The 17,761-nt window shown below is 39.0% G+C and overlaps 1 protein-coding gene across 4 annotated transcripts in view; it reads right to left on the bottom strand.

The window, feature by feature from the left end:
* Positions 1-3,014: 3,014 nt before the first annotated feature.
* The window catches only part of ASAP2 (ArfGAP with SH3 domain, ankyrin repeat and PH domain 2), a 94,209-nt gene continuing 79,462 nt past the window's right edge, over positions 3,015-17,761 (bottom strand). The window contains exons 22-28 of one of the 4 annotated variants that reach the window (XM_086608370.1): positions 13,856-14,111; positions 11,241-11,402; positions 10,215-10,383; positions 8,838-8,905; positions 7,875-7,981; positions 4,075-4,197; positions 3,015-3,089 (exon numbers count right to left, since the gene is read on the bottom strand). In XM_086608370.1, the coding sequence (XP_086464496.1) occupies positions 3,015-3,089; positions 4,075-4,197; positions 7,875-7,981; positions 8,838-8,905; positions 10,215-10,383; positions 11,241-11,402; positions 13,856-14,111 (960 nt within the window). The remainder of the gene's footprint in view (positions 3,090-4,074; positions 4,198-7,874; positions 7,982-8,837; positions 8,906-10,214; positions 10,384-11,240; positions 11,403-13,855; positions 14,112-17,761) is intronic. The other 3 variants (XM_086608371.1, XM_086608373.1, XM_086608374.1) reach the window with 3 other exon arrangements.

The following is a 17,761-nucleotide window of genomic DNA, read 5'->3' as shown; positions in this document are numbered from 1 at the left end:
GTGTGTAGTGATAGGACAAGGGGCAATGGCTTTAAACTAAAAGAGGGCAGATTTAGATTAAAGGAAGAAATTTTTCACTCAGAGGGTGGTGAGGCAGTGGAACAGGTTGCTCAGAGAAGTTGTGGCTGCCCCATCCCTGGAAGTGTTCAGGGCTGGATGAGGCTTTGGGCAATCTGGTGTAGTGGAGGGTGTCCCTGCCTGTGGCAGGGGGGTTGGAACTAGATGATCTTTGAGGTCCCTTCCAACCCAAACCATTCTATGATAACAGGTAGACATTTGGTACTTTACACCTCTAATTTAATCTTAGGTGTGCCATCTACACAGTTTCTATACTCAATTAAAAATCCAAAAGATACTTGTTTGTATTTCCCATTTTACACACTGAAAAGAATATTTCCTAAGCAGTGCAGAGTAACAGAAGAGAAGTAGCCAAAATGATTTTAAAAGTAGTTTTATTTTTCCAGACATTTGACTGGTTACAAGAGTAAAATTTATTAATCATGCTCTAATTATAAATCACTGCATCCAGGACATTGAAAATAAGAGTTGATTTTAGGTTATACAATATATACAGTTGCTCTGCAACTAAACAAAATAAAAACAACTGAATTGAATATTATACATCTCATAGCATTCTAAGCTGCATTTTAAGTGTCACTTGCTCCTTTTTAAACAGTTAACACAGCAACCTAATAGTCTGTCTATTAACAGTTTTTTTTGAATCACTATTTCAATCAGATTTGAAAAGTTGTATGAAATATGCCAAAATTTTGGACTTAAAATTCTTAATTTTATATTATAAATAGATATCTACAGGCTCTAGAATTTCTTTTTCCTCTGCCAGAGAAGCAAACTTTGAGAAACATTGAAAATCCAGGGATAAATTTTGCTTAGCTGCTCTTTATTGGTCCTCAAGATTTTATTAAGTTGTATTCTACAAATTTCCTAGTTTCCAAGTGATCAGTGAACAAGGTTGTGACATTTTAAAGTGTGTTCCTCTTCTAGCAGAACTCGAGGAAAATTTGCATCACTGTTTAACTTTACGAGTTGTTACATACACTATAAGATTCTGTGTTAAAAATACTGTACATTAGGAGATCTGTGCAAAATAATATGCCCATTTGCTCTCTAGACTCTATCAGGGATAGAAACATACAAAATAGTGTTGCAAACCGAACATACATCAGTAAGTGAATAAAACTAGTGCTAAACTATTACTCTATCGATAATTTTGCGGGAGACTTGGAAAATACGGACTAATTTGCTTCAACTTGCAACAAAAATATCTTGAAACGTTCCAGTTTGTTCCCCATTTCCACTGCAGCAACAGCATCTAGGAAATGAAAGTTACGCGAATCCTTGGCTGTACCCGCACATCTGAGAGGCTATCAACCAACTGTACCATTCGGGAAAGGCGATACAAGGTAGGATCGGTGTTGCTCTTCCAGCACTAACGCAATGCGTTTTTCCTCCAAATAAGCGTATCCGGGGGTGGCCTGTTTTCCATTCCATTCCATTCCATTCAACATGAAGCGGCCAATTTAAACACCATTGGTCAGAAATCCAAAGTTCTCTTGATAAATCTAGAGATACGATATTCACAAAACGTGATCAAAGCCAATGTGACCTAGACATTGATTTTTCTTACCCTATGCCATCAGTTGTTTCCTGTAGCATAAGCGAAAAGTGGTGCAGTTTCACAATATACAAATATCAAAACGATGCCAGATTTGTATTGCTGTTTTGTATTCCATCCACCAACTGGGAACCGTCCGTGGCCTAGCCTTTGTTCACAAATTAGTAAAACGAATTCAACAACAGTGTAGCTACCATATATGTGGGTATATTATATAAATACAGAGTGAGTTCGCAAACTGTCGTCGTTTGCAAGGTAGTGGCACACAAATTTCATAAACCAGAACATAATGTAGTGTACTAGTGAGGTGTCAGATACCTTATTAACCGAGGATAATTATCTAAGTATTCCACCAAGTATGTTCTCTCTGTGAACACGTTGCTGGATGATTTAAGAAAATGCAAGGCTTTGAAAACAAAGTCTAAACACCACGAGGCAAACGTAAGAAATGCTCTGCAATCCATCATCATAGTTAAGTACATTTCAGGAAGTGCAGTTTTCATATCCTTGAGTTAATGTAGTAACTCGTTCATATTGCCATAGTTTAGTTAACCAGCAGCCGTCACATCAAATGACCAAAATGGATGTAACATACATAAAGAACGTTCGAAAAACAGGTTCTACACACGTGCAGCGTAGAAAAATGAAACAGTCTCAAGCTCACAAAATTAGAACTAGAAAGTTCAACGACTAACACAGATTTCAGATAACTTTAAGCAAATATCTACATCCATTCCGAAAGAAAGAAGTTTCTCCTGTGGTAAACTGAAATACTTTTTCACTTTCACCTGGCCAAAGACACCCGACTGAAATTGTTTCTTCAGTAATAGTTGACATCCTGGATGACAGCCAGTATGGCAAGATGCTGAATGAGTCCCAATTTAGAACTACGCAGCAGCTTGCGTGTTTTGGTTCCAACACTTCACGTGGTATCGGGAATTGGATAAATCCACTGCCCTGTTTCAGATGCACACAATTTCTTTGACTGGGGAAGCAACACTGAACTGTGGTATTGTCATGTTACAAAAGGGAGCATAAAATTACAGTGAACTGATCGAAAAGAACATTCGTAATGTTGTCATGTTCACACACTTACATGGATTTTGATTGTTAAAGCTTTTCAGCTCACCTCGAAAAATACAGGAAGGGTTGTTGGATTTTTTTAAAGTGTAAACTGCTCATGAGAAGTTTTCACATAGCAAAAAGTTTTAAAAGTCCCCAAATCAGAACGACGGCAATAAAAAAGTAAGCTACAGTACCTAGGACTTGGGCAGTGCTCTGGCAAGGTGTCTGCAGACAGGTAGATGAAATGAAATAGAGCAAAACTTATTTCTGTGACCGCTGGAAATGAGAAATGTCTCCACTTATCAGTAGCAATTTAGTCAACAATAAAGTGCACAAATGATACAGGGAAAGCTCCTTTCCGACTGGGATCTCCATCAATATGACCGATCTGAAAGAGTCCAGATATTTTTCAGGTTAATCTCAGAAAGGCCTTTCAGTATCACCAAAATGAGTACCAGTGACCTCTCCGCCTGGAGTACAACAAGCCTCTCCCAACATCTTTTCTGCAGCGGTGGTCGTCTTCTTTTGTGAACGGGAAACATTATCAGAAAATTCAGTCCAACAAGGTATATTTGCTATTCAGCTATAGACTTGCCCCCCCCCCGCCCCCCCCCCCAAATTCTGTCTTATCCAGTTCTTTGACAGTAACACCTCTTAATGCCGTGCCACTGCTCCCTCATTTCAGCTCATTCTGCAATGCCTGGCAGCCCATGTTCCGCCTCTGTTAAGTTGCTTTTGCTTCCCTCCCCTTAACAATCACTAAAAGGTAGATCAAGCTTCAACAGTTTTGGGGTTTACATGAATCTATTTGTGTTTGTACAGCATTATTGTCAATTTAGATGCAATCCGAAGTTCTATTCTTCGCTAGCTAACAATCAGAGTAAGGCAAATGTTTTCATGCGTAACAATTTTCCAAGACTTTGCTTTAGCTCATGAGACTCTGGAAGGTAAATAGTTGACACGGTTTCCCAGCTCAAATAGACCATGTCTCAGTCTCAGTCTGCTGAAGAAGTAGGACAATACAAGGCTGTCTTCTGAAGCTGACCACACAGCATCTTCAAGGGAGATTAAATAGTAGCAGATTCTTGAACTGCTGACACCCCCTAAGAATTTCCGGAATCAAATAGGTCCTGTTCCCTGTACATTGCGAATCCTACTAAGGAGATTTTTTTTTTTTCCTGAATGAGAAAAGCCAAAAACTTATCTGAAGTTCAATTTTTTGAACTAAATACTTTTCTGGAACCAGATTTCCATAAGATCAAACTTTTCTTGTTATTTGGAAACCCAGCGGGGGATCTTCTGAAGTCAGTGTCAAGCTCTAGATTTCATTTATTTCTTTCAAAGTATGTTGATGGAAAATGCAAAATACTCACCCACCACTCCTGATCTTCTTCACCATCGACTACAATAATATCTCCCTCTGAAAAAGTTAGCTCATCTGGGTTATCTGCTACACAGTTGTAAATTGCTTTTACTCTCTTGGGTTTAGTTTTTGACTGAAATATAAACATAAGTAAATGTAAATAATATAGCACAGAAGAGACTGAATAGATTTAGAGCTGATCTAAAAAAAGCTTCAGAAAAGTTTCCAAGAGTTAATTTTTCATAGGCTAGAGTTTAGCTGCATCTTTTATACTTACGTTCCAGGTTGAATTTGGCAGCATCCAAAGCCTTTCAGAAACACTGCACCACCAACATGGGCCAGGTTTCCCTTGGCAATCTTACATTTTTACTCATCCAAACCTCTTCAGCGCTCTACATCATTGCGGCAAGTATGATTTTATTCAGAAGATGGGGTGATCAAGATCAAGTGCTATGCAACAAGTGTAACAGCATTATGAGAAAGAGGCCTGAGCCACCTGCCAATATGGCCCTTCTTCATTTGCTGAACCCATTTCAGCAGTGAACAAACCCTCCAAACACCCTCTGCCTCTCTGTAGCGCTTTGAGGACTGCAAGCCACAGGAGTGGCTTGTCAACTCTTCCAACAGTTAAGTTTAGTAAGGAGTTACGATGTTCCAGTATTGCAGTGGGACTCCAATCCAAGTTGTGTTCAGTTTGAAGTAATGCCAAAGTTGTTCTGCTCTGATATCACAGCATCTACTATCCTAATCTCACACCTCTCCAAGTGCAATTCAGTCTGCTGCTGCATTTGTTTTCAGCCTCCTCATTCTCTGTTGCAGACCAACAATAATGCTACCTACACAGTGTTTCCGTGCAAGGAGCAGAGAGGTGCAGGAACTGGAGGCAGAGCATAAGCTTTCTACCATGAGTCCACCCTTTTCCCCAGTTTGCCCAGCCATAGCCAACAAAAATCTCTCATTTTTACCTTAAGATGCCAGAGCAGAGCTGTAAGTGACATTTAGGTCAAGAGATATCTGTTACTACAGTGGGTGTTGGGTCAGAGGCTCCAGATGGGAAAAGGAAAAGAAGGTCTCATCACCATCCTGGAGTCCCCCAGGGACTGGTCCCAGTCTCTAGTTAGGTCAGCCATGGAGCAGGAAGCTTGTGAGGGGAGAAGAGACTCCATCCACAAGTCTACTTCTCTCCACCAGCAAAATGCTCTGCTGTGGACAGTCCTGCCCAACAGCCTCTTAATGTGCCATCTTGTTAGAGCTGAGTGCCATGCAGAAACAGAGGGATGTGGATGGGGAAGGAGGGAGGTAGCACCATCGTTAAGCTCCTCTACAAGCAGCCATTTGCATTTTAGTGTAAAACCTGACCTGCCCAGACCAGGCATACCCTTAGGCTCTATCTGTGGGGCACAGCTCTGTGAGATGGCAGCCTTGCACTGCATCCTAGCAATTTTGCCAGGTGCTCCATCTCAGTCAAGTTACAGTTTGAACCACAACCACCTTTTAGGTCAAGAGGGAAAAGCTTCACATCAGTGTAACAGTGACATCATTACTAACTTCAAAGCGCAGTAACTACAGGTATTTCTTGTTCTTTAGATCCCATTCCCAGCAGACTAAAATCTTCCATGATGAAGTGTCCCGTGTTTCTACAATATGGTTTCAAAAAATCTAAAAAATACATATAAAAAAATATACATCAGGAATTTCCTTCTGAAAAATAGGCTACTAGGCAAATGCAGCATACAGGAGATAAGCTGCTGGCTACATGTGCATGTACAACTAGACTTGTTTTTTTCTTTACTCAAGGAGCACTTCTGCAATCATTTCCTAAATCTGAGCTGGCCTCTGGATTCTCTGGCAGGGTAACGACTTAGTGAAAAAGGCTGGAGTATAAGGCTAAATGGAGTGATTTGGCCAAAGTACTTTAGCTAGACTGATCTAGCTAAAGCTCTTTAGCTGAGGGGCCCTTGACTAAATCTCAGCTCAGATGCTTTAGCTAGATCGATTTAGCCAAAGCACCTTAAATAGTGCACACTCTCTGAGCCAGGTTTCCCTTACTTCTCTGTACTATGACAAGAAGAAAATCATCCAGCTGATTTTCTCAGTCCCACAAAATTCACCCTACTGAAGCCCTAGAGACATCTGGAGAAACAGATTTGTTCTTCATATCATTTGCCATTAATATTAAACTGCGGAGACACTGTGCCTGCTCTGAAAAACCAGCCAGGATACCCCATTCACTCATAAGTAAAGCAATTTGTCCTATAAAACAAAGGAGAGAACAACATAGACAACTACTACAACCTTAATTTATACAGAAAGCCAGGTAAGCAGCTGTTTCAGAACTGACAGATATGTTGAAAGGATGTAAGGTGCTTACCTCTGAATCCCAGAACACACAAAAGAAACTGTGCTCAAGGTCTAACAGCTTCACAGAGTAAATATGGCAATTCCATAGATTTCATAGATTTCATAGATTTCTAGGTTGGAAAAGACCTTAGAGATCATCGAGTCCAACCATCCCTAATCCCCCATTAAACCATATCCTCAAGTAGCTCATCCACCCTATTCTTAAACACATCCAGGGATGGGGACTCAACCACCTCAGTGTATGTATGCAAAAGGGACAGATATTCCATTTTACACTAATTAGACCATTTAATTTTATTGTGGCCTAAAACATGAAAGTTATTTTGATGCAAGACAGACAGTAACTTGGCTAAACAAGAGTGGAGGAGGCTAGAAAACAGAAGATTTTATACTCCCAGCTAATGCAAGATGAACTCCAGATGTCCCTGTGTCTTTTCAGCATTATTAGAGGAGAAACAGCTAATAGGAGTTCTAAGAGTTCAAGTCAAATGTGTAAGGCTATGCACACAAACACACTGAAGTCTGTCCTGGAGACTTACTATTTCAGTAGAAATGGTTAAGGAAAAATGGATGAAGGGAGAGAGACAGAGGACTGAAGTGGGCAAGCACAATCGGATCAAGAGTCCATGTAAATCCGGTATCTCTTTGCTAACAGTCACTGTAAGACTAGGGGAGGGTGGAGAAGAACATACAATTCTTCCAGTCCAACACTTCCAGCCTTCCCCTTCACCTTTCAACCACCTTCTGGTTGGGGATGTCTCAAGTCAGATGTGGTTTCTGTGTATTTACCAAGAAATTTCTCTCCTGTTGTCCAGTGAATGCATACAAAGAGATGCAGAGAGAACCAACTGCACAAAGAACCAATTTCTTTCAGAACTATTTTCTTTTGTTTTGAGCTTAACTCTTACTAGTCTTGTCTGAAGCCATTTGATCTACCTGTGTGAACGACTGTATCTACTTCCATTCTAAAAGTAAGTACAAAAGCTCCCTTACTACTTACTTCGCTGAAGTTTAGGAATGAAGTTACATGTGATCTACCAGTGACTCACCAAGCTCACCTACAAGTTTCGGTAGATAAGCTTGATAAGTAAGCCAAACCATACGTTCTGTAGATTGTGATGGTCAGAAGCAAAGAATTCATGGTTCTTCTCTTTGGTTTCTCTTTGGGTTCTGTTGGTGTTTTGGTGTGGTGTTTGTTTTTTTTTTTTAATTTGAAATCACTTACTACTCTATAGGAAATGCAAGGAAATAAAAGTTTTCATAAATACTTAGTACAAGTCACGCACACATTTAACACAGGATACAGGTTTTGTATTTTTCATGATTCTCACACTTTCTCCATAATAGAATACACTATTACGTCAACAGCATGTTTGATAGAGTGCGGAAGATTTTACCAAATTGAAACCCAAATTATCTGCTTACTTAATAATAATATTATCTACTTACTATTTGTGATTTCCTTGGCATTGGTGCTGGTGGCTGGATTTGTGCCAAAGTATTTGTTGTAGAACCAGTCTGTGTTACTGGAATTTCACATACAGACTCTCCTGCTGCTAAGGTAAGTAAAACAAGTAAATTTTAGGCATGCTTTAAAAAAAAGTAAGAGTGATGACACAAATTGAAACCAAATCAATTATTCTTTAAAGGATATAAATAATTTTATATCCCACAAGTATTTCATTTTTTTAATAGTTCTTTGTAAATAACTGAACAGAATTTTTCTATCCTTCTCCTTACCAAAATGGCCTCTTTTCCCAAAGACAATTACTGAAGACCTTTAATACTGTAGATATGCTAAAAGAGAAAGAAGCCTATAAAATAGATGAAATACATATATGGAATATAGAACCAAATATTCCATTTCCCCATTCATTCACTGCAGGCTGTGTGATTTTAGAATCCTTCTTTCCTAGTAAAGACCTGCTGGAAAGCAGGACCAGAGGCAATGGGCACAAAACGAAACACAGGAGGTGCTCTTTGAACAGCAGGAAACAGTTTGTTACTGTGAGGGTGACTGAGCGCTGACACAGGATACCCAGGGAGGCGGCTGTGGAGTCTCCATCCTTGGAGATATTCAAAGGCCATCTGGACATGGTCTTGGGCAACTGGCTCTGAATGGCCCTGCTTGAGCAGAGGGGTTGGGCCAGATAACCTCTAGAGGTCCCCACCAACCTCAACCATTCTGTGATTGTTTCTTATTACTTGGCCCCTTTATTTACATTAATTGGCCCGTAACTCTGTGCATGCAGAAGAGCTTGAGGCATCAGGGCATAGGCAAACAAGAAGAGAAACAAGAATGCTGGTGCTGACTGTATTTAAACATGTAAGGTAAATAAAAACCACATTCTCCTTTGGGCTGTTATAATGATAGCTTAATTATAATAAAATAAATCTCTAAACCACAATTACCAGTTTGTTGTAGAGACCCAAGTCCTCTGGACTGTCCTTTGTTAGTTAAGCCAGACGACTTCTCAGTCCTGTGCAGACAGTTAGAAATTCATCCATTTAAGAAACAAACAAGAACTTGAACTGCAACAATATAGAGTATTTTCCAAATTATAACATTCCTATCATGTCTTCAGTATCTCCCAGTGACAGCTATTTTGCTTTTAAAAATACTACTTTGCTTCCATATTTTTGATTACGCCATTCATCACCTGCACTTCATTTAAAAATGTAAAGCAGAAGAATAATATAGGTTCTTAAATTACTTCAATTTGTGTAGAGCTGATTCTCTTTTCCTAAGTTCTGAAGTTCCTTTTACTGGTGTTTTAAAATTATTTGTTAAAATTATGGATCCATATTAATCTGTACATTATATCAAGCTTCAGCAAGTTGCTTCTCCCTTTTCCTTAGTATGGTATATGCAATCAAAGGACTAGAAAGGGAGCTCAAAGGTCAAAGGTTGGTTACCTCTTTCATTCACAAAAGATTAACCATGTATATTATTTAGCTTACATAAACACATACACGTCCCTGCATCTTGTAACTATCTAAGTTTGTATTGGCTGTACTCTGCCAAATTTTCAGTGTCAGAAAATCCAAAAACTTCCCAGACAAGTTACTTGGGTATTTCCCTATGCTTATTTTTGGAAAGCTTTCCAGTGTCTAACTAAATTATTCTTGCCACAACTTAAACAAAAGTCTTCTGTTTTAGAGCCACCATGAGATGTATAATCTGCTGTTCTCCATGCTTCGTTTAGTAGTTGATTGTCCTTTAGTACTAAGTGTTGCTTACTGAATGACACCCCTCTTCTCCCTTGACTACTACTTCAGTTTCTCAAGGCTGCTTTGGATATAATCCTGTTTTCCAAGTACACTTGTCCCTCCTAACTTTGTTTCCTGCAAATTTAAAAATGGTATCTTCCTTTCCAGGTCTCTCTACTCCTGCCATGAATGAAAATATTGAATGGAATTGAACCTATGCAAAGCATGTGAACAATAAATGGCACAATCAGACATAAGATCCCATTATCTCTTCTTTGTTATTAGCTGAGAATTAGAAATGGATTATTCTTTGTGGCTTCTTATTTCCATCACTTCTAAGCACTCTGTAGATATTCTGCAAGTCACACAATGTTAAGTCACTAGGCTGCCTTGTTTTTACTGTGGGAATCCTTGTAATCTGCTCCCTTACTGTTTGCCTTCTGTTCATTCCCATACTCTAGAACACATCATTGGCAAAAGTATGCATGCTTTACAGACGACTTGCATGTTATATATCATAAAATTGAAAAGTTACTAATAATTATGAAGTATATTAAATACTGAAATGACATCAGTTACCCAGGAATAGGCTTTCTTTGTGAGATTCTACTGGGAGGTTGTGGGGGCAGTGGTGGTGGAGTTGGCTTAGTTTGTGGAGGAGCTGGTTGCTGTTTAGATTGCTGGTTCAAAGCTTCTATAATGCTGGCTGTCTTTGCCACTGGAGGTGGTGGTGCTGAAGAAAGCACATCTATAAAAGAAAGACAGTGAAATGGAACTAAATTTCTATTTACCATTTTGTTTCTTTGGTTCTCATCCACAGGTTTTCCTGTGACAGGATTTACTCCATCCAAGAAAAATGCTTTACTACATGTAATCAATAACTTAAACAGAAAGTGATCCTTCCATTGGAAGGAGGACCTCTTTGGAAAGAAGCTTATCTTTTGTTTCACCTAGTCAAGGTCAGAGAGCTCACAAGTACTTCAATTCATTCAAGCATTAAAGTACCAGGAAAGAAAAAGTGCTAATATTGTTTGCTCAATCAAGGCCTTCAGTTTGTGTTTTATGGAAAAGTAACTGAGTGAATAATAGCTGAGAAATTTTATTGAGAGGAATGTCTTTTCTTAAAATCCTGTTACAATTAACATCTAACTAACATCACATTAGGTTTAGCAATTAATTAAAATTTTTACTGAATTCTTGAAACCACCACAACGGCAGCTGGCAATGCATTAAAACATGGTTTTGCATTCCTATGGTCTGCAAGAATCAAGCACGGTGTGGAGACATAGCCCCAGGCCTACATATAACACTCATCTTCGCAACTAGTGAGCAATGCAGCGCTGATACTGTCTGTAAAAGTGAAGAGGTCTTCAGCTCTAGTATTTCCTCTTCAGCTCTAGTATTTCCTGTTGACCCTGTACCACACCATACAGTCCTCACTGGAACATCAGAGAAGACAATTCATATCATACAAAGTTACTGGATGGGAATGATAGGCCAAAGCTACAGTCACCAAAAGAGGAAGTATGAGTTGTGGAAATGGAAAAATAAGCCAACCATGATTAGATACAGCAGAAGGGAAAACAGGGGAAAGTGGAAACATACTTGTAGATGTTACACGCAATGGCGGCACAGGGGGATGAATAGCTGGTGGATCTGATGAAGACCTCTGCCTGCTTATACTTTCCACTCCTAAAGAATTTGTCTTCCACATTGCATTAGATGAAGAAATTGTCTGAATACCACTGCCAAGAACTGAAGGCTGAACTAAAAAGAGAGGAAAATACTGTATTATTATTATTGCTTACCCTAAGCACAAAGTGTTAACGTTCACACTTGTGCTTTTAAAAATGGTGCAGCTAGACCGCTATATTCAGCCATAGGAACCACTGCCATCCTGCTGGAATGCCAGAGCAGAAATCAGAGTCTGGTGTAAAAAACTACATAGAAGTTTCTGGGTGAAGTCTTACTAACACTTTACCTAAGTAAAATTTGTCTCCAGTCATTACTTCAAAATATGTCAACACTTGAAAAAGCAGAAATTTCTCCACAAGACGACAGAAGGCAAGTCTTGCTACCTTCTTTAATCCCTGACTGATAGCTGTCATCTCAGGTACTGCAAAGAAAAGGACCTCACTCTCGCATGAGCATTAGCAGACATTGCTGACTCAAAACGAAACATTGGTTTTGACTTGGAATTGACATAAAACTGTAATTCTGAATTTGACCCAAACACGATGCTATAGTAACTAGTCATGAAATAGTTACAATATATGACTTCTTCGGGGCCTCATAAATGGCTCCATTTCTCAGGCTGAGGAGCTGCCTTCCCATTTCATAAAAACACACTACAAGTTTTCTTCATAAAGCGAATATTTTGCACATATCAGGCCACTTCTCCCTACTCAGCACATGAGCATCATATTAAGAAAAGATGAAACAGAGTAAGGTATGAATAAATATTAGGTTGCAGGGAAAAGCATAAAGGGCTCAAAAGACTCGGAGAACAGCTTAAAGCTAAGAGGATAAAGGAATAATAACACACCGTAAGCATAACATCAACAACATCAGCAATCAACAAGAAGCTAAGATCGATGATACTATTACAGCTTTTAACTAAGAATAAAAAATAATAGGCTAATACATTGCTAGAGTAAAGAATGTGAGCTAATAACCTAAGCCAGGCAGCATGCTTTCTTGGCATGAGTTGTGCTATACCGGTGCCAAGAAGTCTGGGGTTGGGAATGAATTTAAAATGACACTCTTTGAATAGTGTCATTTAATCAAAGGCAAATAGCAGGTAAAATAGTATGGTTGGCTATGATTAAAATAATATCAAAGGGTAAACCAGTCTTTTTAACTATCCAGTTGTATTACTAATTTAGAGATAGAATCTAACAGTTAAACATACTACACAAGCTCCTTGGGTGAATCTTCTTGTTTGATGGGGGAAACATTCCTTTCCATCAAGTAAAAAAAGCGTCTAGATAGTAAGATTAGACTTCATGCAAAAACATTAGATGAAAGGCATCCCACCTTGGCTAAATTTTATATGCTGCTGAAATTCCCCCAGTCTCATGCCACCCTTTCAAAGTAACCCAATATCATGCTGTTCTCTTGTTCTCATTTTTTCTGTTGCCAAAATAACATATTTTAATCCGACTTATGCTGCAGCCATTCCTGTGAGACTGATAACTGACTTCTCCTATTACACAAATGTTGAATTTGCCATCTCAGACACAAGCACTGGTGTATGGAGTCTTGCATTCTGACCTCTGCACAGTGATCCCAAAGGCAGAAGCCACTCACATACGCCTACTATATTCCCCGCTTCTATCTCCTCTTACGGAGTCTGGATTATAGCACCACAGAAGATCATGTGGTTACACAGTAATTTTTCTTGAATTGAACTTTCCATAAATTTAGCATCCATGAAAGATGCTGGATTAACAAAGGTATTAAAACAATGAAACGCACTGAACATGTACAGTACAAAGAGGAGCTACACAGATTTCTCTACGCTTCTTCAGTATGATCTGAACAGATTATATACGAAGACAAGAACGAAGTTCACAGCATCACTCTGCAAGCACGCGACCCTTCTGAACCAGGATGAGACATGTGCATTTTACATTGTTCTGCTGATCAGGGTATAACCAGTACATTTTCAGTCAGCTACCAGCTCTCCACATCATGACACTTCTACTTCTACTCCAACAACCTTGAAGCATGTATTTTTTAAAAGATGACTTTGCAAGGTTAAAATCTCTCATGTTCTGCATACACTCTCCATTCTCCCAGGTCTTAAAACAATTTTTCACAGCAGCCAAATGCTACTGAAATTGTATGTTTAAACTGAACGCTGACAATGGCATCTTCAAGAAACAGAAGTATGAAAAGATGGAATGTAACAAAAAAAAAAAAAAAAGCTGAACTAAATTAACTGCAGCCCTCCTTTTAATAAATAGTTTAACTCTATTCAGGTTACCTGGGCATTGTTTTCCCAAATACTATTGGGTACTTTCTTGCAGGTATAGTGAAAATCAAACTAGAACAGGTTGTGTAGATTCACTTCAAATATATAAAATGAAGTCAGCAATAAGCAGTTCCAATACTTACTTGCGTAAAAGAAGTGTAAAAGAAAACCTAAAAATGTAATAATAAAAAAATGTTATGATCCCATTCTTCTAACACACAACTATATTTTCTGGTGTTAGTACCTTTGCCAATATTCCTTGGAGGTAGAGGAGGTGCACTACTTGTAACAGGTACTGCAGGCTGAATGGGAGGTGGACTGCCACTGAGTATTGCTCCATATGTTTCATTCTGCAATATACTTGGCATAAATCCTCTTTGCTTATCCTTAGCAATGTTCGCTGCATCTCTTGCCAAGGATGCTACATTAGGCTGAAGTTGGTTTGATCCAAGTTGATAGAAGCTGACAGGTCTGTCTTCTCTCCGATTGGGGCTGGGTTGCTTAAACATAGTAACAAAAGTACTTACTGATACCACATTAGTTGTACTCATTTTATTTATTAATTGATAGACAGTTATTAGCTTCCATGAAGAAAAAATGGCTTCTAAAACGCATTTTTGTTGCTTTTAATACATAATCTAAAACCTATATTCTGCCCTCTTCCAGACAAAGTAACCATGCACACTAACAAAAAAAAATTAAATGTGAATTGCATTTCAAAACACTTATTTTCTCATTTTCTCCTGTAGTGTACTCCTACAGGATAATACTGTATCCTAATATACACAGGACTATACTCCCATAGATAGTCAATACAGAAATATTCAGACTGGATCAAGTGAAGTTTCCCTGCATCAAAATACCAGGCGATATTTTCAAAAGCAAATAAACAACTGAAGACCATAAGCCTCATCTGAAGTTCAGCAGCGTTAGATCCCAAATAGATGATCACAATCTCAAAAACCAGACGTCTAAGTATCCTACTTGTAGTTCAGTCTACAAAAAATTAGGAGCCAAAACTTCTCATGAACTCTTTTTAGCTCACTAATACTGCTGGACAAGTTTGAGAGATTACTTCAATTGGCAGCTGGGATGGAACATTGCTCATCCCATGCACATTATCAAATGAGATCTAATTAGTTGTCTTTGAGATTTACAGCGAGTCATCTGCTTGCTATGCACACTTAGTATTATTTTTCCTGTTTCAACAACAAGCATAGTAATTACTGTTATCAAACGATAAATAAAATAGCTGGAGTTACAAATTCATGTGGTTAGTACAGGAATGGGTTGTGACAATCCATAGCTCAGAGAGCGTAACTATGCCTTCAGAAATAGTGTTAGATAAACACGTTGCTGACGTACTGTCTGTCTGAAATTAAAATCACCATTTATATTAATAGCATTTAGGCAGAATAAAGATTTACTCCAAAATTATTGCAAATAAGCAATCGATTTTCCCTGAATATATTAAATGCTTACTCTGGATTGATCATGTATGGCCTTTAGACATGTTATAGCAGAGCATTATAGTTCAAAGATTTATCAGAATTATGTACATGACAGCCAGACGCATTAATCCCTACCTTCACTTTGGCTTAGCAGCTTCACTCCTCACTGGCTGACAGTCTCCATTCCCTGACCTCTCCACTGTCCTGGCTCTGATATTTGTTTCAGCCCACACTTGCTTCTGCTTTCTAAACCAGCAGAAAATTCTTTTTTGTTTTGTTGATTTAGGTTCTCACTGGTTTACTAAATTGAAACAGCTCAATACAGAGACAAACGTGCCAGAATGGAGGCAAAAGATGAGGTAGGACCAGGCAGCTGGGATGTGGAACAAGAGCAGAAACCAGATGGATTGTCTTAGCCTTCTTTCACTTTAGACTCTCCTTTATATGAAAAATTCTGGAGTAAAGAAACTTAAATTTCAGACATGACCTTTTCTGACAAAGATTACAAAAACTATTCAATCGCTTTACCAGAAACAAGCCCAATGGCTTGACATCTATAAACAGAACTGTGCTGTGATCCCAAGCAACAGCAGTATTCACCAGGGCATTCAATGTAGTCACAGACACTCGTCTGTGATTAATAGTCCTTAATCTCCTTTCAAAAGTCCCTGTAGTATAAGCCTATTAATAGCGGGCAGTGAAGCAGCAGTTCCATTACTTTAGTCTCATTGCTGAGTAGTAGATAAATTCCTATACGAGGTGGAGCTCAGGGACTCGTCAAAAAGAGAATGCTCAGCTGCAGAAGGCAACTGGCAACAATGAAGTAAGTGAGGGAAAAAAACAAATCAAAAACATCAATTTAGAGTGTCTTGGAAAGGGATTTGAGAGATATCTACTTGGAAAATACCCAAAAGGTTTTACAGCTGGAAAAAATGAAATTTCTAAAACATAACAAAGTTTCAAGCTGCTTTATCAAAAAGGTCATTATTACTGCTGTTATTATCTGGATAATGATACAATGTAGAGGAATACATAAATACTGGGATATAATATGAACGCTCACCCAGAAGAACTGGATTTAGCAGCTCGCAGATTCCAGATTCTTGCACAGATGCCTAAACTCTCAAGAAAAATCTTAAGAAAATTCTCAGAAGGTAGCATTGTGCTTTGAAAGGGAGGGCCTATGACACATTTTTTGCTCTTTGTTGCTAACTCTAGTTCAAGTCGAGCACCAGAGGTTATGGCTATCTTGGACTGAAGAGGCAGGACATGGGGAGAGGAATCCTATGCAGACAAGATCTTGCAAAAAGTGTATTTTGCAATAGAGGAAACTTACTGACTTCAAAATCAGTCTCCAAAACATCAAGCCAATTCAATGGTCTGACGGCCTAGCATTTTTAAAGACATTCTGTGAAGGCACAGAAAATGAACCTGTGACTGTCAGGTTTTAATATTTCTGAAAACAAAAAAAACAACCCCACCCAATACACAAGATTTGGTTTTATGTTATTAATTATGTATTAGCGATTCATGCCTTAGCTGAGATGGGGGACTTTGTAAGTATTAAAATGCTAAAACCTGTAGAAAGAAAAAAGTCAAATTTCATCACTCAGAGGAGAAATGTTTTTTGTCAGCTACTTTCAAGAGAAAAAAAGGTTGTGCTAACATCTGAAGATGAACTAATATAAAGCCTATTGTGTATTCCTCGCACTTTATAAAGGAAGCAGAAAAGGCATAAGTAATTATAACACTGCACACACAAAAAGCACAAAATCATGTTCAATACTTATATGGAATACTTCAAATTACGAAAGTTTCAGAATGTCGTTAGTATTCAGGAGCCTTTATATAATTTCAAATTACTTGGCCCCAAGGAATCCAAGCCATTTTTAAGTGTTCTTCAAGTATCAAGGACTTTTCAGCTGCCATGTTCTTGCCAGTGTGCAGGAGCACAACAGGATAGGGGGGAGCATGGCCAGGACGGGGGGTCCACAACTCTCCTTATGATTTGTACTTAGACTTAGGATTGAGGGACGAACTGGCCAATTAGTATTTCATATCACGCAGCGTCATGTCCAGTATAAAAGCGAGGGACAGCCGGAAAGAAGGGCTTTTGCTTTTCCGGGGCTCTCACTGTCAGACTCTCAGAGTGCCTTCTCTCTCTGTCTCGCTCTCTATTTTCGGGCCTCTCACTCATCCAGGATTGCGGTGTCGGGACTTATCTGTTTCGGGGATGAGACGGGCCTCGGTCAAGGGGTGGTGAGCAATTACACCGTATATCACTCATTTGTATGTATTTATCATTGTACATATATGTATATATTCATATAATAGTAGCAGTAGTATTAAATTGTTCTTATCCCAACCCTCGGGTCTCTTTCCCTTTTCTCTTTTAATTCCCTTCCTCATTCCCGGGGGTGGGGGGGAAGGGTGAGCGAGCGGCTGTGTGGAGTTTAGTTGCCAGAGCGGCCTAAACCACGACGCTGGAGATATTCAAAAGCCATCTGGCCATGGTACTGGGCAACCAGCTCTAGGTGACCCTGCTTTAGCAGGGGGTTGGACCAGATGACCTCCAGAGGTCCCTTCCAACACTAACTATTCTGTGATTCTGGACCAAATAGCACCACAACACCACCAGAAATTTCAGGTATGAAAAGGGAGAAAAAAATATTTTTACATGAAGATTCAGAATTAAGACC

The sequence above is a fragment of the Tauraco erythrolophus genome, chromosome 2 (assembly GCF_009769465.1).
Source record: "Tauraco erythrolophus isolate bTauEry1 chromosome 2, bTauEry1.pri, whole genome shotgun sequence".
Taxonomy (NCBI): Eukaryota; Metazoa; Chordata; class Aves; order Musophagiformes; family Musophagidae; genus Tauraco; species Tauraco erythrolophus.
The sequence above is the reverse complement of the archived record's forward strand: the minus strand, read 5'-3'. Positions and strand labels throughout refer to the sequence as shown.